Raw genomic sequence first — 21,184 nt, 5'->3', positions numbered from 1 at the left:
TGTGTGCATGTTAATCGAGAAAAAGAGAGATTGGTTATTGATAGAACTTCCAAGAATGTCATTACCTCTAATATTTAATCATTGATTACTTCAAGCCAAGTACAACCCTGCCTGAAGGGTGCAAAGATTTTTTTAGGCAGACACATTCAGCTGTTTTCTGTTCAAGACACAAATGGTCACAGTGATAGTTAAACATGTATTATAGTGTTGTCAGTGCATTAATATGTCTGAAATCCATTGCAAAATTCTTAACACCTGTATTTGTAATTTCTCAGTTCAGTTTTTGCAATGAAAATATTTGTTCTTTTTATTATGACGATGTTTTGTCGATATCTAGTGGCAGAAATACAGCACTGCATAATAATATAGGCCATCTGCGTCACTTCCTCTCTTCTTCCTGTTTAGTTTTTCTAACCAGCACCACCACATAGAATGAAACATTTCGGCGACACATTTAACGGTCTGTGTTTTGTAAGGTAAGAAGAGGACAATTTATTATGTTAAATTGTGTGAAAGTCGAAAAACTGACAATACGCCGTTCATTCATTAACGTGGCTAGCAGCAGCAAATGAGGTTGTAGCTAGTAAACGTTTCGCAATGTACACAGCTATCTGCTTAGCAAGCTAGCTTTCAAACATCATGCTTATGAGGTGTTTATTCCTTCAAATAAACATATAATATAACATAAATAGTGTCGCAGTCTTGAATACGTCTGACATTTAGCGTTGCACCAACTGTGAGGTCCAACAAAACAGACAATTCAGAAGCAGTGAATGAGGACTGGCAACTAGCTTGTCATTTTCATTTCGAGCTATTTTATTTCGAAGTGGCTAGGGTAGCATAAAATTCAAAGCCACAATGTGGGATCTAATGACAGCACTGGTATTTTCGCAAGGATTCAGGAATCTTCTGGGTGGTTCTGTGGTGTCTAATGACAGTCGATTCAAAACTGCACCGCATTTCGGAGCAAAGTCTTGCTCTCAATAACGTCCGCCAGCCACTTCTCTCTGAATCTGGTCCTCCCCGGCGTGTGTACCAGCCTATTTGACTCCACCACGAAGTGCACCTCCACGGGCAGAGTTTGGTCTCTGACTTTAGAGGTGTCCATGATGAAGTAGACACTAGCCGTCCCCTGAATAGGCTTCCGCGGTGTCGGGGTGCTAAAGCGTGCCCGGTAGTGGTAGAAGGTGTGATGCCCCTCCTCGGTCGTGTAGAGAAAATCCAGACTGTAAAGCCAGCAGGGCTGCACCTCCCATGTTTGGATGTATTCCCCAATCTGCTGTTTCCCCACTTCCATCGTGAAGTCTTTGTTTGCAACCCACTTAATATTCTTCAACTCACTCTCAGGAGAGTTTCCCTCCTGCTCCTTCGTGATAGTGTGGCGGTGTTTCTCCAGCAGGGTTTTTACAAGTTGAGCTGACTCCGCTGTGAAATTGTCATTAGGTGAAGGTCCGTGAGTTTCCATATTGTCCCTGTAACACTGGTCAATATACAGGAAACCTATTTTGCAAAAGCTGCTCTCAGCATCTGTTGTTGTTCGAGGTGTTGCTATGGTTACCAAGGCCCTCTGTTGGCCCAGTTTTTACTTGCAGTGTTGACTCCTGCCATATAGATGGTGTCTTGTTTTAAATTTTTTGTGCACACTGTCTCTTGAGATTATTTCTATTTCATCCTTTTTCCAGGAAATTGTGGAACAAGCAACATTGATACTTCCCCTTCAAAATGGATTTTCCACAGAATCCACTGTAGTTTGTTGCAGGCAGCCCACCAGGATGCTGCATTATTTCACACAGACATTAAAGCATTATCCAGTTGCCTGATTGACCTAAAGTTCCCCCGTTACTGTTCCCAGTGAGCAGACGCATGTCGCGGATCAGGACCACGCTCGACAGTGTCACCAAGGCAGTAGGCAGCACAGACCTAATTTCCAAGTTCTCCCGTCTGAAGCCTGGCAGCTCTGCAGTCGACAGCACCCATGTGGAAAAAGCCCTGGTCAAAGCAGAGACCGTAACCTCAAACAACACAGCTACTCCCTCACCACCTGAAACCACCATGAAAGAAGACGAAGAAGGTGAGAGGAACACAGCAGAGGAAGAGTCAGAAAAGCAATTGCACAAAGTTACAGAAAAGCCTTTTGTTGTCACCAAGAAGTCAACATCCAGTTTAGCTTCAGCGGCAAGTGTGCCTGGCCCGAGCTCGTCCTCCACTGTGGCAAAACAAACTATGCAGCTGTTTCACCCAGCAGCTCTTTCAACCAATATGGATGAGACCTACAAAACTCTGGCTCAGCACATCAATAATTACTTTGGCACCAACACACAGGTAGAAGATGGAGAGAACAGGCCACTGCAGCAGCACAGAGGAGGGGATGATCCTGCTTGTGAGCCTGTTCCTCACCTTACCCCTCAGAGAACAGGGGATCACATTCCTATTTTGTCTCCAGTGGCAGAGTCTAAGAGTATTGAAGCGCCAGCTACCTCTCCTGTCCCTCCTTCACCATCAGAAAAGCTCAGTCCTCCAGTAGGAACGCCCTCTTCTGACACCCCTGCAACAGAAAATGCAGCTCAGTCCATCCCTGTACCCACTACCTCAACTAAAAAAGGCTTCACCCACTATCTATCCTACCCTCGTCCCAGCGTTCAGGCTTTTGTTGGTAGTTACATAGCTCCACTGGTCCCCAAATTCAGAGGTGACTCCAAAAACATCCCACCTGAGAAAGAGAAGGCTTCGGCCATCGCTGGGGAAGAGCCCACTGCAGACAAAGCAGGAGAGAAGACAGACAGTGAAGAGGAGAAAGTGGATAAAGTGAAGCAACAGCAGTTGACTCAAAGGCAGAAGGTAAAGTGCTCAGTATTGCTCTAAGGATCATTGAATGCTCAAGGGAGTCCAAAAAGCAAAATGAGAAAAAACATCAGTTATCAAATGAATATGTTTTCTGTGTTTTCTGCCAGTATTATATAAAACTGCATTACTAGGTTGTTAAATTTCAACATAGATCAAAAAACCTTTAATATGACCTTATATTTTATTAGACGGTTCTAATTTTTTGTTCCTGCTGTCTATTTGTCATGCAGATAATAGCCAGGGTGAGTGTGGACAATAGGACCAGAGCTCTGGTGAAAGGCCTGCAAAGGGTCACTGATGTCAAACTTCTTGCTTCTCGGGTGGAGGAGCTCAGCTATCACCTCCTGGAGTTCCCAGAGACCCGAGGTGTCGCTATCAAGGTTAGTGGGGTTTTTTTTTTGTTTTTTTTTTAAGTTAGAGGGGTCGCAAAGTCCTTAAATGTTTTTGCAACTGGGAAATGTAGTAGTCAGTATGTTTGTGTGTAATTGTGACCTTTAGGAGAGTGTGCTGCCCTGCCTGCTGCGTTTGCGCCAGGCCAGAGACCTTCCTCTTCAGGCCGCTGTGAGAGAAGCGCTGGCCCTGGTTGGCTACACCGAACCAGTCAAAGGAAGAGGAATTCGGGTCCTGGCCATAGATGGAGGGGGAACACGGTACAGTTTTTAAGGATATGTGACATTTTCCGTATTAAAAAAACAGCTCTCTGCTGATTAATATAAAATGATACAACCTGCTTTTTGCTGTTCTTACAAGCAAATGTTACTGTGGCTAAAGAAAGGAGTCATACTGACAGAAACTAGAATTCCCAGTACTTGCTCCACTGTTTGACTGACAACTAACAAAATATTAAAACTAATTTAGTTAAATTGCACCAGAGAAAAATATAAACAAAAAATTACTATGACCGGCCAAATGGCTATGACTATCTTTATATGTTTAGTGATTTAAATACAATAAGCTGCATTTTTTACTAGTCTAGTTGTGTAAGCTTTGTGACTTTGTTACAGGGGACTGCTGGCCCTGCAGACTCTCCATAAATTGCAAACCCTGACTGGGAAACGAGTCCACCAGCTCTTTGACTACATCTGTGGAGTCAGCACAGGTACATTGTTACCACTTTTTAGTGTTATTCATTTGTTGTCCTTCGACTCTTCTGTAAGCTTGACTGTCATTGATTCCACATTTGATTTCATGTAAACTGCCCTTTTCACATCATTCTTGTTCCTTTGCTTTAGGTGCCATCTTGGCCTTCATGTTGGGGATTTTTCAAATCCCCCTAGAAGAGTGTGAGGAGATGTACAGGAAGTTGGGCTCGGATGTGTTCAAACAGAATGTCATCGTTGGAACTGTCAAGATGGGCTGGAGCCATGCTTTCTATGACAGCGAAATCTGGGAAAACATCCTCAAGTTAGTCTGCGCGACTCTTTTATCCTTTGTTTTTCATATAATTATATCTCCTCTCTCCTGCCCACCAATTGAATTAAAGACTGGTGCAGAGGTAATTTAATTTGTCCTTTCCTTAAATCCATTTTTGTGTTTCCTCCAGGGAACGGATGGGTGAGGGATGTATGATTGAGAGTGCCAGGGACCCACACTGCCCTAAAGTTAGTCACATCCTTATATCTGTGTACTGTTAATAATACTGCACCTATTTGTGCATGGGTTAATTCTATTTGTATATGCATAAATGCACATACAGAGACACAAAAATGCTCATATTTCAGATGACAAAATGTGTTGTTTTATTTAATTTTTCCTTCATTACAGAAAAGTGGCAAGAAAAAGACCAATTTCTTTAAGTGTTGTAAAAATTATGACTAGGCACGCTTTTATTTAAATAACCTTTTTTTTTATGTCCACCAGGTGTCAGCAGTGAGCACTATTGTGAACAGGGGTTTACCTCTGAAGGCCTATGTGTTCAGGAACTACAGACTCATGCCAGGAGTGAGATCCCACTACCCTGGAGACTGCCATCACAAAATGTGGCAGGCTATCAGGGCCTCGTCTGCCGCCCCAGGCTACTTCCAGGAATTTGTCCTGGGAAAAGACCTTCATCAGGTATGACATGAAACCAAGAGAACTGCGAGAGGCATCGCCAGGTTTAGATCAGTTCAGTTTAGTTTAGTTAGTTCAATTTAAATATTTGAGGCTTTGAATGAATGAATCATATATAAAAATAGATAAAAAGCAGTGTAGCAACATGGTTTTTAATGGTCTGAAATTGCCATGCACACCGCCTTGGTAATGTACAAAGTCACAGCTCTCTGAGAGCCCTAGATTAGTGCGAGAGGGTCATTTCCTTGAAATCTTACCAATCAATACACTTCCGCTACGATGCTGCATCTCTTAAAAGACTGGTGCCAAGGACAGAGGCGCTGTGGACTGTACTGTACTCTGTGTGAGTGTTCATTAAGGATGTGTGTGTAGATTTGTGTCACTCTTCCAAACGCATAACCTTGAAGGTGGTCCCCTAATTGATTCATCTTCTCTTCTGGCTGTCAAGTGTCTGAGGATTAGAGAGAAAGTGAACAGAATGAGATGGAGGTAGAGAGAGAGAGTTAGAGGTAGAGAGAGAGTCCGGTCTGTGCCCTGAAACATCAAAAGGCCTTGTCCTCTGACTTAAGCCTGCTGTCCTACAGGGAAAGGGAAGAGTTTTTGATTCCTCATGAAAGACAAAATTCAACAGGGCTCCTGTCTGCCACCACTAGTGTCTGAAAGGATCTTCAAGGTCCAAAATGGGGAAAAATACACTCAATATAATGAGCTTCACATCACTCCTTTGCATCCTCACACTGAGTAATGACTGATTATTACTTAGCTCTTTTTCCTCTTCAGTCACAGACAGACAGGAATAGTGGAGAGGATAAAGTATTAGGTTCAAGAATGGTAGATTAGGTTTAAGTAGCAGGTCGGTGACTGAAAATCAGACCGTTAAGGTTCCTGTACTGTCGCAGTGATTATAAGTCATTCTAGATAAAAGGCATCTGATAAATGAATAGAATGTAAGAAGTTTTTAATGCGTTTTATTCACGACCACTGTGATCTTTTATACTGCTTGGTTGTGCCTTTTGGGCGCTGTTCAAATTGAGTTGTTTAATATGTTATTTCATGAAATTTGATTATTAGGCCAGATATCTTTAGATGTCTTTATGGGCAGCAATTATGCTCAGGGCTTAGCTTCATTTTGATAACCTACTTAGGCAAAATTAGTCTTATCCCTGCTTCTAACAAGTATTTCTCTCCCCTGCCATTTGCTAATGTAAGACCCATGGTAGACAGGCCTTTACTATGTTTTAAACAATAACACATCCTAATCTCCATCCCACTCTGCATATTTACCTACCCAAGCTTTGATTCTCTGAGGCATTTTTAATTAAACCAAATGACCTACTGGTCTTTTTTTTTGTCTAAAAAGCCAATAAGTTTAGTAATGCAACTACTGTGAATGCAACTCCAGAAATCCATGTGACCTTTTCTAGTTTTTATTGTGTTAAGCAGACTGTAATGTTCTTTGATTAGTAAGCTAACTAACAAGCCGATATTGTCTGTGCATGATCAGTTTCCAGCTATAATGTTGTTCCAGACAGCGAGAGATTGGAGTAATTCTTTTAGAGATCAATCAGCTGAGGACCTCTTTCTCTGCACCTCCAACATTGTGATGATAATATGTATTTTTGATTATTTCCATTTTCTTGTATAACAGGCTTTTGTCTGTGTGTTTGTGCTTATGCTCCCGGTGACATCTCTGCAGAAAGTATGACAGCAGGGATGAAAAGATGGAGAGTGAATGAGTTGTGTGTGTGTGTGAGTTGTTCTCCACATTCCTCTTGGAGCTGCATAGTTTTTTTTTTTTTTTTTTTTTTTTATCCACAGTTTGAGGTACCGTTGCCACCCACCGGTCTCACTCCTACTCTAGTTTTCAGCACTAGCAGCGGTATTTCTCAGGAAAATTCTGTCATTGCACAGCATCAAAAATATGTACACACACACACACACACACACACACACACACACACACACACACACACACACACACACACACACACACAGTGAAGAGACACATTAACACATTCAATGTAAAGGTAAAACCTAAATATTTCTCCTTGAGCTGCAGGTATTTGTTATACCACTTAACTGTTATTAAACTGTACACTAATACCCAATGATTTTCCAGCATTTGGTTGTTGAATTATATCAGTGTTTTGTTTATTTGCTCATTCAGTTAGGTGAGACCCATGGGTGAGAGGTGGAGGGTCAGAGCTGAGGAGCAGCTGTGTAATTAACCTTCTGTCTCAAGAGTGCAAACTGTGCTCCACTGTTTCAATAGCTCACACCTGAGGGTAAACAGCTTCATAATCAGGCTCAGAATGATGTTTAATTTATGTATTGTCACATATTAATAATGAGAGCAGGGCAGCAGAGTGCACCGATGGAAAGCACCAGTCACCCATAGACAGGTATTTGAATCCAAAATAATTTTTTTAGAGCTATTCAGGTATTTTTTTTTAGCTAGGTTAGGTTAAGAATACAAGTTTGAGTTTGAGTGTTTTTATTGTATTGGTTGCTGGTGACTGATATTTACTAACTAAGTTTTTTTTTTTTTAAAAATACCTTTCTACCACCCACCCCCTCTAGAGGCTTGGAAATGACCTTTACCCCTGCTCTGCTAGGGAGTGTCGGACCTCTTGTGTGCCACACTCTCCGTCTCTATTAATCCTTGCCAAAAGCACTTCAGTGGTTGGATAAAGTCCAGGACTGGACTAGGGGAAAGACTTAGAAAGAGTGTTCAGCACTAAATCGGTCCAGGCAGCCATTCAGCCTGATTGTCTCTCTTTCTCTTATTGTCGGCATCATTTAGGTCAGCAGCTCTTTCATGAAGCTGGTAACATTATTTAGTGAAAGTGACAACACATGCCTCGTGAAAAAGCAGGGAAATAATTCATGATTAGCTTCTAAATGAACTCAGTCAGGTTTAGAATACTAAAAATGCAATATTATGCATCACTCATGCTAAATTCAGTATTCAATGCTAATAATACAATACTATTCAAGTATTGCAGCCATTAGACTCATTATATAGGTCAATTCTGGTCCAAATGACAAAGAATTGCTTATTTTAGCTGCTGATAGCTGCTAAAAACTATTTTTCCTACTTGTTTACCTCTGAATAAACAGTGCTGTTTGCCAGTGCAGCACGTCTCTGACGCAGGAGCTTCTTTTTCTTCAGCTTAAAGCTGTGTAGCTCTGGGACAGCTTGTCCTCCTCACCTCATTTGTCCCCTACCGGCTGTCACATCAAATATATTCAAACTAGAGGTACATGTCAGAGATACAAAGTTTCCTTTATGTGATTTTGAGTAAACATATTTGACTGCGGAGATGCTGACTGTGTCTCTCCTCTCTTCTCCTTTAGGATGGAGGACTTCTGATAAACAACCCCACAGCACTGGCCATCCATGAGTGTAAGTGTCTGTGGCCAAACACACCTCTGCAGTGTGTGTTGTCTCTTGGCACTGGACGGTATGAGGCGGCGGGCAAGAACAGCACGACCTACACAAGCCTGAAGACCAAGCTCACCAACGTCATCAGCAGTGCCACAGACACCGAGGGTAGGACAACACAAAATATTGTTTGTATATATCTGATGTCCCACATTGCTTATAAACCACAGATAAGAGGTGTGCGATGCACTGCAGTTCTTCTCGATTTCAGTTGAAATCGAAATCAAAGATGAAAATGTAAAATTGCCTGCAGCGAGCATCAGATTTTGATTCCTCCTCCATCCTTGTTTCAGAGGTGCACACCATGCTGGACGCCCTCCTGCCCCCTGACACCTACTTCCGCTTCAACCCCTACATGAGCGAGGACATCCCGTTGAACGAGAGCCGCGTGGAGAAGCTGAACTTCCTCAAGAGCGAGGGAGAGCGCTACCTGGAGCGCAACGAGGCCAAGCTGAGGAAGGCTGCTAGCGTGCTGGGCCAGGAGAAGAGCACCATCCAGAGACTGGCCGAGTGGGCCAAGCTCAAGGCCGACATGTACGAGGGTCTTCCCTTTGTCTCCAAGCTGTAGATGTTAGCCTGGCAACAGTGTGACCACGAACAAGTTGTTAAGGTAAGAAGGGAACAAACTGGACACATTTTTTAAGCATCTAGGGAAGTGATACTAAATGTTTACATGGTTCGGTCATCATCCATCTAACCCTGAAAGATGATTATTCATAAAAAAAAGACAGTACTATAAATATTAGTATGAAATTACAAATGTGATGTAATTTATTCTTTGTGAGATAATATGTTGGATGGAGACTGAAAGAATTCAGCAGGTTTTGATACGAGGTTGAGATCAATCACTTGACTGATCAGACAAAGGAAGTAAATGTAAATGTATGAATTTTAAACTGGCTGAAAGCCTTGGTTTGCTGATTGGTGTTGACCGTACTACAGAAACGGTATTAAGAATTAATGCCAACATGATAGGATAACTGTGGTACAGACATGTACAGACATAAGACTGATGTTCTTTTGCATTTTCGGTAACTTGAATACATTAAAATGTAATTAATACATGATTGCTTAGTGAGAGCATAAACATGACTGCCTATTTCTAACACTGTACAGGAGAAAGACCTCATGCACTTTGTAAAATAGAATTCTTAACTGAGAATATGTAAATAATATTTGAAGTACAAATTATCTTTTTGAGTGTTATTGCCAGAATTTAGGAATGAGATAAAAGAAATACACTATACACTATATTACACTATGTACTGGCACCCATACTGACATCTGTTCTCATACTTAAAATAAAGTATTAGAATGTGATCAGCGTTATCCTTGTGGTACAAAGCATGTTCTTCTTTGTTCCTCTGAATTGTGGCCCATTAGTTAGTGTGAAACTTTTGCCTTTAACCTCACTTAAGCCTGAATTCCTCGGCCCCGGCATTTGTTGCTTTTCGCTTTATAAATCTGACATTTCTCATTATCCCCTGATTCCTCCCTTCCTCATTCATTTGTGGAATGCGAAAATTAAGAAAGTGTCATGAAATAATAAAACTTGGTTTTCAAAACCTTGATATAAACTCTGTTCTTTTGACCTTTGACCTCTGGATGACTTATTTGAGATTCCGCTTTTATAAAATGGATGATTATACATACAACAGAAATATATGTCATGTTATTTGATTTTAATGATGTTTATCTGTTTTTCCATTCTGCTGCCTCATACTTCACACAAACACACACACACACCACAAAAAGCCCCACAATAGGCTTGCTACAAAGGAATGCCAAGTGTCTTCCTATGATGAATTGCTTTTTTTCCCCCAATTGTACACATTGATTTTCTGCTTTATTGTTTTGATCCCATTGAACAGCCACTGAAATTCCATAGTGTCATTCCTCCCAGTCACACTGTCGTTACCCCAATCAACATGAACAATAAGCCACAAGGATTCATGCATGTGAGCCTCCACAACAATGACACATGCCAGAAACAAAAGAAATAATATGTCACATATTTCACTTGACTGATACCTCATTCCTGTCAGTCTTATAACTGATTTGACTGATAGATTGATGGCCCATTTTTAAATTTTTTTTCCCAATGCCAGATTTAGCTTCACCATGGTACATTTCATGCCGACGTCAAGGCCTGATTTATGGTTGTGTTGCCTACATTTGGCCTTGCTCTAGAAGGGTCTTTTCAGTGGGTAAGCAGATCCTACAAGAATATCTGTGCTAAAACCAGGCAGTATGGCTAAAAATGTGTCGTCATCTCAGTTTACTGTTACTTCTTAGAGAGAGATGGGACTGCAATAAAAATCATAGTAGTTTATGAAATTATAAAAAAAAAAAAAATCTCCAACTATCTAATTTTCCATAAAAACCACTGCTGATGAATGACTGAATTCCCTAAAAAGTCTGGACACACTGTCAAGTACAAATATTAAGCCTTTATTATAGTGATTATGTGATTAAAAACGAGGCCAAGTTTGACTTGCTGGAGCACACTACTCTTTAAAAACATATTTACCCAACCCTGCTACCAATTTCTATGCTTGATCAACTAGCAGCGCAATACAAGTTCCCTTCACCTCTATTATTTTGGGTGGTGTAAGACGTTTCACAGGTGGATACATCAGAACCTACGCACATAAAACTATTTGCACCCCTAGATTCCACTTGGAGTTAACATGAAATGTTTTTTTTGTGCTTTGAGTGAACTGACCCCCCAGTTTTGTCTACTATGATACATACACCAATGCATAATCATATCAACAGTGTTCAAATGTGCACCCCAGCAGCCTGACAGACAGAGTTGCTCCAGTCAAGATTTATTCCAGTCATATATTCCAGGTTTTGATTCAAATTACAAAACAGCTAGATGTTGCTAGAAAATGCCACTTTTAATTTGTGTGTTTTGATAGCGGACCTGACTTAATGTTCATCTGCGACTCTGAAAGCTTCGAATGCAGAGGTTCTGTTGATATCTGCGAGAGTCCACCGTAAAACACGGCACAGAGTATTATTCAAGTCTCCTGTCAGACTGTGTGGAGACCGAGTGTCATGGACAAGACAGACAAATGAGGTGAACATGAGATTAACACACTGTGGCGATGTTCATCCTGCTGGCAACTTCCTTGAGTATGAAGTAGGGCGGAGTGCCAAAGTAAAGTGAAGTCTGCCAGACTCTGTTTACATGAAGGAGTGGAAAAAATATATTATTAAAGTTCATACCACTGCTATTATGTTATTATGCTATGTTGCTTATTGTGGCAGGAGCTGTCCGTCTCCCCTCCTCCTCAAACTCGATTGGATTGTTTGGCCTTATGGTGTTCCCTAGCAACCGTTATAGTTCCCCTTCTCATTTACAGACTGCTCAATGTATGTGTGCCCACGTTTGCCTAAATTTGTCCCTGATCTTGCAGACATCTTACGCAATCGGCCTCTTTTATTTTGCTGATATAAGAAGGGTTTTGTGGAGAAAAAAAAGTGATCACATTTAAGTTTGCTATCAATATCCAGTGCTGCGCTCTTTTCCTTCTCTTGTCTTCAAGCTCCCACAGCTGACACATACTGTCTTTCAGCCTGACGTCTGTCATTATCTTACACAAACAGTGCAGCATGTGAGAAGAAGTTTGTACAAGGTGTCTTACCTTGTTTTGTCATGGCTGTGCTTTATATTTCTAGTATCTGCACCCTGCCGTATGGGTTGTAGCCGCAAATGTATAAACACAGTTACATAACAAGAGCCATCCAATGTGTTATCACAATCTATGGGTTTACAGTGGCTCCAACAATGCAAGTGAAGCAACAAATAGGCCCCCGAGGGGTTAGAAGTGTGTGCGTGAAGGCCACACAGGAATAGAAATGAGGTAGAAGGGATTGATTCATGCATCCAATCTGTCGCTGCAGAGGGCAAAAATCACCCAAAGGGCTTGAGGAGGATTCATATACAGTCACTTACACTCATCCCCGCCTGGGTCGTCTCAGGATAAGGAGTGTGAGGAAGCTTGTACATATCAGTGAGAGGAAGACCCCAGCAGCTTCACATCAGTGTTTGTCAGATGTAGCTCAGTGACCAAGTTAGGAAGGCTGCTATGTAAACAGTATGGAAGCTGGTACCTGGTAGCTGTCAGAGACATTGTCTCAGTATAATATATCCTAGCCTGTATAAACTGATTTTAAAATACACAGTGCCCCAGAGAGGCTTTGGAGAGGATCCTAAAAATGTAAACTGTTACTTGCAAATGATTTTTAGCACAAATCTAATCCAAAAAAAAAAAAAATTTTTAAATGATGCTTGTTATTCAGTTTTCAGAGCTGTTTGTTTTCATACAGAGAGACAGTAAACTCGCAGTTTCAGAGACGTTAATGAAAATGTTGAAAGCGCAGGAGTATTTCACACTCGGCAGTGGCATGTCAATAATGTCACACTGTAAAAAAGAAAAAGAAAAAAATCTGTCTGTCGTCATGTCTCATTGAAAAGAAACGGCTGAGCAGTTTACACAGTGGTGTTGCTCTCCACATGGCTTTGCCAGGCGGTTAGCGTGAGGACACACCTACACACACATCCTATTTGTCCAACAGCTCTGCATGGATGTCTGTGTCTGTGCAACGGCAGTCCAGTGAAAACTAAATCCTCTGTGTCAACATTAATCACCTTGACTGTTTTCTAGGTCACACCCATGGAGAGTAATTTTGCATTTAAAATAAGTGAGATGGTGCATAACTTTGGTTGGTGCAAACCCATGTACAGAAACACCAACTCATTCATGAGCAGAGTTCCATTGCTAAAACGCCTTTGTTTTGGTCCCAGCCTCCCCCCAGGACATGTCACCATTATTATAGTAGAAACAGTACATGATTTGGTTGTGAATGCTTATGCCCCTCGGCCTGGATGAGTGTTACTGCATGCGTTTATCATGTGAAGAAGCTGTACATGTATACCCACACAGTGCTGATGAACCTGTACATGCCTTACAGTGAGCTACACGTGAGTAAACCATGGCTGTGAGAGCCCAGCTCACAGGTTTGACTTTTCTTTTTTTACACTTATTCATTAAAAATAATGGTGAAAATGTGTGGCCACTGTTTAACCATGAGTCAAGTGTAAGTGAAACAACAGTGTCGTCATTACTGATATTGATGACAAGGTCTTAATGGATGTGAGACATGCCTGGTCTGTCCCAGGTTGGAATTGAGTGATGTGGGAGGGGGTTCGCGTACACACACACACACACACACACACAGCTGTCATGCGAGAAGAAGGATCTGCAGTTCAAATTGTGATGCGGATAGGTGGGCCAGTAATGATAATGTAAATGTGCAGTCAGGTGTGTGACACCAGCGCTGCTGTGTGTGTGTGTGTGTGTGTGTGTGTGTGTACACACATAGGCCACCTGTCCTGTGCTCATGGCAGAGACACCTGTGCCCTACATTATCATTGAGAAACATCTAGAACTACCTATAAAAAAAATTAATGGAGGTGCAAGTGATTAAGCTACTAAATAATAAAATACAATTCTAGCAATCAAATAAGTGAAGTATAAAATTATATCAGTAGTATCAAAAAACCTAGGATAACCTATTAATTTTTTAAAATAACAAATTAAACTTAAAGATATTTACCACATGCTAGAGGTTCCTTTTATTTTGTTAATATAATTGGATTTTTATTTTATTTGACACAATAAGATGCTAACAGTGCTCTGCAGGGTTATTGTTTATCTCTCTGTCTGCAGGTCTCTCTGCTGCCGCTCATTAAAACGGGGTCGCTGCAGCTGGGATTTTTTTCTTTCCTTTCTTCCTGCACATTGGCAGCCAGAAGATAGTAGATGGAAAATGAAGAGGTCTCACTCTGATATGATCCGTTCTTAGAAATATCCTTATATATTTCTAGAGCTGTAATGAATTCTTGATTTTATTAAACACAGAAAGTAAGTCGACAATTATTTTGTTAGTCGGTTTTAGTCATTTAAAAGCAAAGATGCCGAAGGGTCACTGATTTCAGCTTCTCAAATGTGTTGCAATTGTTTGTCATATAACACAGCAAAGTGAATATCTTTGGTTTTTTAAGGTTTTCATGCCAAACATATCTGCAAGCCACTGGAGACGGCGCATGCGTAGGGGTTAAGGACGCCCACGTTCGCAGAGCTGGAGGATAGACCAGGTTTTCCGCGGGTGAGTGTGTCGTCTTTTCGAAAGCATAGGCGATCTTCGGACGCTGCTGGTTTTTGACAGCAGCGGGGGAGCTGGTGAGGAGGAGAGCGGAGGATCCGTGCGGACCACAGCTTGCTGCTGCAGCGGCTGAGGGGGACGGACACACACATACCCTACATACAGTCATTGGCCGGGCACGGTCCCTCAACCACACACACGCGCACGCACGCAAACATACACATACACATCATTTTCTACAGCATCATCTCACACACTCACAGCCGGGGGAGGAAACAGGAGCCGGTTTGCAGACGGTGAGTTTGAATATACCTCTCTGTCTCTCTTTCTCATTTTTCTTTCTCTTTATGAAGACAGGGATAGTTATCTTCAGTGTCATCGTATGTGGCTTGAAAATAATGGTGCAGTGCATGTGTCAAATCGGAGCTTTTTTTTTTCATCTACCACGGCATCCCGGTGATGCTGGTTGACTAGGATGACCAGGTGCAAATAATATAGCAATATGGAGGCGCCTGACGCCGACTGTCGTTTTTTTTTTTCTTCTTCTTCTTCTCTTTTTTTTTTAAAAGAATCTGGATTCTGCTGAGCTTCAAAGGCAGACCATTGCAGTCTGTGCACTCACCGCACTGCATGCGCTGCATCTTGAGGAGGAACCATCAAAGCAAGCAGAGGGGAGGGAAAGCAATGTGTTGATCGGCCGTTGTGTTGAATGAATTTATTCAGCGGTGGTTGCAGCAGCAGCGCGGTTATTGTTGCTGGTGCCGGCCGGTGCAGGCAGGCCCTTCAGCGCTGAGAGGATTATTTGATGTCTGCCAGTGATGCTGCCAGCTGTAAGCTCAGCTCCTCTAACTAACCTTTCAAAAGGTTTGGGCTCATACAGGCAGGGAGCAAGCCCACTAAGGCCTTGTTTTCACGTATTAGATTTAGAGATGTGGATAGGCCAGTCAGCAGGTGACTATTGATCAACAGGAAACCAGCAGCCTCCCATTCTTTATTATTGATCAACATTTCTCATTGATTCTTACATAAAAATAAAACTCAGGGCTCCATGAAGGAGAGTTATTGGTGTTATTTGCACTGGGGTTTTTTTCCCCCCTCAAAGTATTGCCAAATGCTCAACAGCTGTTTGTCACAGAATGGAAAATATGTGTACTGATGTACAGACAGTATGACAAGAGATTCAGTTGACTTTGGATTGGTCACATTCAGTGGAAGAAGACAAATGTTATAGGGGAATTGACTGATTTCAGGACTATTAATAAAAGAGCTAATTTAAATCCTGTTTGTAAAGGATTTAATTATAAGCATGAGGTCAGGAAGAGAGCTAAAAGAATTCTTCTATTAATGGATTAATCAATCTGACAATAAATCTAATCATTGATGAAACATTTCAGTTGATTTTCTAAGCAAATGTGCTACCTGTTCTCTCATTTTTGCTTCTTTAATGTGAGGATTTCCTGCTTTTCCTTGTCACATGCGATAGCGATATGGACATTTTTACCATCTTCAGACATTTGAGGCAAAATGATGGGTCAAATAATTGAGCAAATAACGTGCAGATGGAGCAGCCACAGTCAAGATTACAGTGAGCTGTATGCATCCTCATATGAATGTGATGTGAGGTAAATGGAAAAACAGGGTGATTGTATCTGATATGATGCTATCTACAGTATGGTGGAGATGTTGACATTCTTTGTGTGTATGTGTGTGTCTGCGAGGGAAGATAGGTGATCAACATTTTCACGTCTGGATTTGAGGTGAGAAAATGTGTTCGTAGTGCAGCTATTCCAGTGTCTTACTCCCCTATTGCTGAATAACAAGCTCTTTTAAAAAGGCCTATATTGTTGCCACATTGTGATTTCAGTGAAATGATGGATGCAGAGTTGTCCTGTGTAGCCCACCGGGGCTGCGTGTTATTTTGTTGCAAGGATCTTTGCGTATATATCACGTTGTTTGAATGGTGATACATACAACAGATGCCTTGTAATAGTGGGTATCACACCTGACAACACGACAAGCCACGAGTAAGAAGAGTCATTGTGATGATAATACGAGTGTGAGTTATTTCATGCACATCTGCTGTTGTTGTAACACAGGATGACAGGATGGGGTGAGTTCAGTCTGAGCCTCAACCATACATCATGCCCCATACAGAGATCTTGTACATTTTCCATGTAAATTCCAAGTCAAGTTTTGCTGTGGCTCTGCAAGCTCTGTCATCGTTTGGTGAATGTAATCAGTTGCTGTGAATTGGAAAGCCTGTACTGTTGTACTCTGCAAACCTGAAGCTGCACCAGAATGCTAATATCAGCCTGTTAACCTACATTTCAAAAGCTCCAGTCAGCATTTCATACTGTATTCTTGTGTTCAGCAACATAGTGAGAGCTGAGGCAATAGACTATGTCCCAGTGTCTCCCTCTTATTTCTGTGTTGTCCTCTCTGAATAACTGCCAACCCTCAGCAACATGCGACAGTGAAACTCCACAGTAAAACAGGCCTTTTTAACAGCACACATGTTGACACTTGACAGTGGGGAGAGCACAGGTTTTAAACACTGAAATTAAATGATGGCCACTTGTTCCATTAATTCGAGCGTCATTTATCAGATTAAAAAAATACAAAACTTAATCTTTCCACATATTTAAAATATTGAAGATCTGGCTTGTTAAAGTGATCATTTTGTCAAGTATGCTACCATGTAGCTGTGGTATGTCATGGCCTGGCAGGTACTGTGTGTGGGCACCAATAACCATTGTTGCAAGATCTCCCCCCTTGAGACATGACTTGAGTTTCCTGCGACAACCCCCCCCCCCCCCTCTCCCCACCGACTGTCAAGTGCAGAGCCAGCGCCGAGCCATTACTCATGGCGGATGGGGTGTCACCGTCGCTCTCCCGTTTATCCATGGCCCATTAGACACGAGTCAGGTGATGGAGCTCATGGCCGCTTCAGGTGCATTGTCATTCAAGTGATGACACAATATTGAGACGAGGGAGATGCATAATATTGTTTTCAGGCTGATTGGGGATCAGGGTTGAGGTCAGCTCCCTTTCATTTCACTCAGGTGAGACTCAAACTGACTTGTGAGGGTTATAGCTTTTATTCTCTATACCTTTTTTTTTATATGTATTATAGCTTTTAACAGTTGAATAGTGTCTGTTGATTTTATATAAATTAAGATGGCCAATATCAGCATTAAAAACAAGATCAATATCCCTAATATTCTGAGGAAATGTCTGGCATCCACATCTGTCCAGCTGCATAATGTTGCTTATATTTTGTTTTTCTGTAACTGCATGCTATACTGCAGTTATGCCTTGGATTCCCGGTCCCTTCACTGCTTCAGGCTCTGCCACAACAAGAAAACAATGCTTCTTTAAAAAAAAAAAAAAAAAAAGAATTCTCTGAGGCTACATAAGCAGCCGCCAGTGAAGTATGCAGGTGCACATGTTATGAAATCATAACAGGAGCATCCTGATGTCTCAACATCTATGAGACTGTGAGCCGATGAATACAGTTAGCACTATGGATTCTTCCGTATGCTTTGAGTTAATTGCATCAGCAGCACCCTGCAGCGATGATGGTGGGCTTGGGGGTAGGAGGGGCATGAATACCCCCCCCCTCCCCACGCAGACATATACATACATACACACACACACACACACACACACCCACACTTACACCCTTGGCTCACAGCTGGACATGTTTGGGTGGCTGTTTTCATTAAGGTACGGGACACTTTAAATTAGCATGACTGGCTGAAGATTGATGAATTGGAAAATGGGGGAGCGTTAAAGCCGGGGCTGGAGTGTGTGACATTCTGCTGCTGCTGGTGGATTTCTCAGAGAGCAGATGCTGTTGTTTCTCCCTGCTTTCCTCAGAAGACAGATGGTTTTTTTGTTGTGTGTGTGTGTGTGTCTGTGTTTATTTTTCCTTTTTTGGAGGATGGTGTTATAGTTGGAAGATGGGAGACACCCAGTTCTTTGCACAGTGAAGCACTGTGAGAAATCTTGCGTAAGTCAAACAGGTCTGATTTCAGACAGTTTAATCTCAGGTGTCACATCATCCTGGTACTTTCCTACATCACGGCCACTTAGGTGATACCGTATTCCAGTTTACTATGAATAAACTCACTCAGTGCATTATTCTGGGAAGAGGTCTGCTACTAGTGATGTGATTTCTTAAACACTAAGCTTGGACGATTAGTTGATTAGTCGATCACAGTTTATTTGATTACTGAGTTTTAACCTGTTTGACCTGAGCAATTTAAATGTCACTTTGGACTCTGGGAAATTGAGCTATTTTTCATAATTTCCTGACATTTTATAGACATAATGATGATTCAGAAAATAATTGCCACTTTAATTGATAATGAAAATAATTGTTAGTTGCAGGCCAGCACAAATCACCTCACACAGTGTCTCAAACTGAGAGCACAGAGGGAGAGGGGAGGGGAGGAAAGGAGAGGAGAGGAGAGGAAAGGATAGAAGAGAAGAGGAGGGAAAGAAGACTGAGCAGAACTGGGGGAAGAGAGCAGTGGCGAGAAACACAATGTTGGAGAGCAGACAAGGGGAATGAGTTAGTAGGAGGAAACTAGAGCTGCAGTGAATAGTGGAGCGAAGAAGAACGGAGAGGAGAGGAGAGGAGCGAGGTGCTGCTGCTGCGATCACCAGCTGTGCCAGGCCACATCCTCAGTGCAGCAAGACACTTGAGATTAACAAAAGGAGACATAGCATGCCGCTCCTGCGCAGGCACGCACGCACGCACGCATGCACATAAATAAGCTTAGTAATGACACTTTTATCCATCACACATTCATCTTTTGTCTTTTTTTTTTCTTTTTTCTTTTTTTTTTTATAAATTAAAACGTCACCTGTAGGTTTGAGTCTGCTCGGAGGCTGCAGGTGATGTTGTTTGTGTGGATCAGGTGGGCAACAGATGGGAGAGTGGGTGAGAGCCCAGGAGTTGCCAGACTGATGGCGGCTGTCATTTCGCTGAGTGTAAAGACACATCGGCATCTCTGTCTGAACAGCCGATTTCATTATATACACCGAGCCATATGCAGGCGAGGATTATTTGTGTCTCGCTGCAGGTGCGTTGGAGTTTTGCGACACAGTTGTTTCACAGCCTCGTCAGGTTTTCTCTTTGGAGGAGAAAATCATATCTATATGCATATGGTCATGTACAGTATATCCTCTATTTTTTTTTTTTTTTAGCTAGTGTTAGGGAAACAAAGATGTATGTTCAAATCCCATTGGTGGGAGCTTAATTCATTGTACAGTAGGCTTAAAAATAATATTACCCCCATCCACCAGAATCTTTGTCACAGCTCTAAAATGATTAGTGAGGATTTAGGTCAAAGAAGCCATTAAAGAGCTCCTCTTATCACACCAGACATCCAATTGGTTCAAGGCACCAGCATCACATGGTGGGTGTGAACCAACGAGCCTTAACAATGATTATTAAAGTTGTTTTTACAGGGTATAATTGAATCTGTGTCCTATGAGTGATTTTTTTTTTTTTTTTTTTTTTTTTCAAGATTTATATGCTGCTTTGGAAAACTGCATCATTACTTTATATGGGAGGATGAATGTTTGAGCTTGTTTTCTCATAGGTAGGTATCTTTTCTTACCCCGAGCACCGAGGAGAGATTAGTTTAATGGGAAATGTGTCTTAGGGGCCTTCACACATGATTTGTAGAGTGTGTAATTATGTATTGCTCTTTTTTAGGCCAGAAGCTGACAATGTTCACACTACGCCTACACAGGAGCCTAATACTCCACCTTATGGTAAATCACTAAAGAGTATTCTGCTAACATTTGTAAGAAAAAATACTTAACAAGTACGAGCCCAGTCGGTCAGTAGATATTTTAGGCTGAGCATCTGCTTATCATCAATATGTGTATGGTGTGGGAAAGGCGGCTCCGGTTCAATGGAGCCTGCATGTGTCCTCGATCCTACTCGTCTGACCCCCCGAGAGAAGGCCTTTCTGTGGCCAGCCCGCCTTCAATGAGAGCCCTCCGCTTGCACTGAAAGAATGCCTTTGTAGAAAAAGATAAACTGTCCAGAAAGCAGATGAGGAGCATGGAGAACAGAAGCGGTTCTCAGTGTGGAAAAGTCATCTATCAGTTTAAGATGCATCTGCTAACTGATAAACTAATTAAAAGCGGACAGATGGCGCGTTTATGGGCCTTGAAGAGAGAATGGGAGACACATAACATCTGCCTTGTTAATCATGTTTAATACTTTGTTTATTGCAACTTTTAATTTCATTTGAACTGTATGATCCACATGCCCCCAACTGTGGAAAACCCCCATATGAAACAACTCGTATCTCCCACCGTCAACACCATAACACACATAAAAGCATTTTAATTTGTAGCAAAGCTACACACACTTCACATTTTATCAGTCATGCCATTTGGGAAAATGTGTCAGATTTATGTGTCAGACTTTGACAGCCACTGGGTTGGTGGATAATGACAAATTCTGGATGAGGATGACAGAAATTACAAGTTTTCTATCCGCTGATTTGATGATAATTTGCCCCTCAGTTGTAAACAGCACATGAACCTATTTAAATGTGGTCTCATCGCATGTCCATGTCAACAGACCTGACGCAGACCGGGCTGTTGGGACTATGACTTGAGAGTAAGTCATTTCCTGTT

At 41.8% G+C, this 21,184-nt stretch overlaps 3 protein-coding genes across 4 annotated transcripts in view; 2 read left to right on the top strand and 1 right to left on the bottom strand.

The window, feature by feature from the left end:
• Nucleotides 1-400: 400 nt before the first annotated feature.
• LOC111224513 (calcium-independent phospholipase A2-gamma-like) lies at nucleotides 401-9,901 on the top strand. 2 transcript variants are annotated; one of them, XM_022749023.1, is made up of 10 exons: nucleotides 401-476; nucleotides 1,683-2,838; nucleotides 3,075-3,224; nucleotides 3,343-3,494; nucleotides 3,849-3,943; nucleotides 4,077-4,248; nucleotides 4,388-4,445; nucleotides 4,705-4,899; nucleotides 8,254-8,449; nucleotides 8,635-9,901. In XM_022749023.1, exons 2-10 carry the CDS (start codon nucleotides 1,864-1,866, stop codon nucleotides 8,907-8,909), a joined length of 2,268 nt encoding a protein of 755 aa, XP_022604744.1. In that variant the 5' UTR covers nucleotides 401-476; nucleotides 1,683-1,863; the 3' UTR covers nucleotides 8,910-9,901. The 2 variants fall into 2 exon arrangements, with proteins under 2 accessions (XP_022604744.1, XP_022604745.1); XM_022749024.1 differs by having other exon boundaries at nucleotides 408-476; nucleotides 1,853-2,838.
• On the bottom strand, nucleotides 944-1,513 carry akap14 (A-kinase anchoring protein 14). The gene has a single exon (XM_022749133.1). It carries the CDS (start codon nucleotides 1,463-1,465, stop codon nucleotides 944-946), a length of 522 nt encoding a protein of 173 aa, XP_022604854.1. The 5' UTR covers nucleotides 1,466-1,513.
• A 4,836-nt stretch (nucleotides 9,902-14,737) lies between the features above and the next one.
• The window catches only part of LOC111224594 (neuronal cell adhesion molecule-like), a 51,175-nt gene continuing 44,728 nt past the window's right edge, over nucleotides 14,738-21,184 (top strand). The window contains exon 1 of the mRNA XM_022749143.1: nucleotides 14,738-14,814. The gene's annotated coding sequence lies outside the window, so the exon portion shown is untranslated. The remainder of the gene's footprint in view (nucleotides 14,815-21,184) is intronic.

The sequence above is a fragment of the Seriola dumerili genome, unplaced genomic scaffold (assembly GCF_002260705.1).
Source record: "Seriola dumerili isolate Sdu_G_001 unplaced genomic scaffold, Sdu_1.0 BDQW01000138.1, whole genome shotgun sequence".
Lineage (NCBI taxonomy): Eukaryota > Metazoa > Chordata > Actinopteri > Carangiformes > Carangidae > Seriola > Seriola dumerili.
This window is presented reverse-complemented; position numbering and strand designations above follow the sequence as displayed.

Coding starts and splice junctions, on each gene's coding strand:
- akap14 (XM_022749133.1), bottom strand. CDS start 1,465: ATGGAAACTCACGGACCTTCACCTAATGACAATTTCACAGCGGAGTCA.
- LOC111224513 (XM_022749023.1), top strand. CDS start 1,864: ATGTCGCGGATCAGGACCACGCTCGACAGTGTCACCAAGGCAGTAGGC. Junction 3,225..3,342: donor CCCGAGGTGTCGCTATCAAG/GTTAGTGGGGTT, acceptor TGTGACCTTTAG/GAGAGTGTGCTGCCCTGCCT. Junction 4,446..4,704: donor GGGACCCACACTGCCCTAAA/GTTAGTCACATC, acceptor TATGTCCACCAG/GTGTCAGCAGTGAGCACTAT.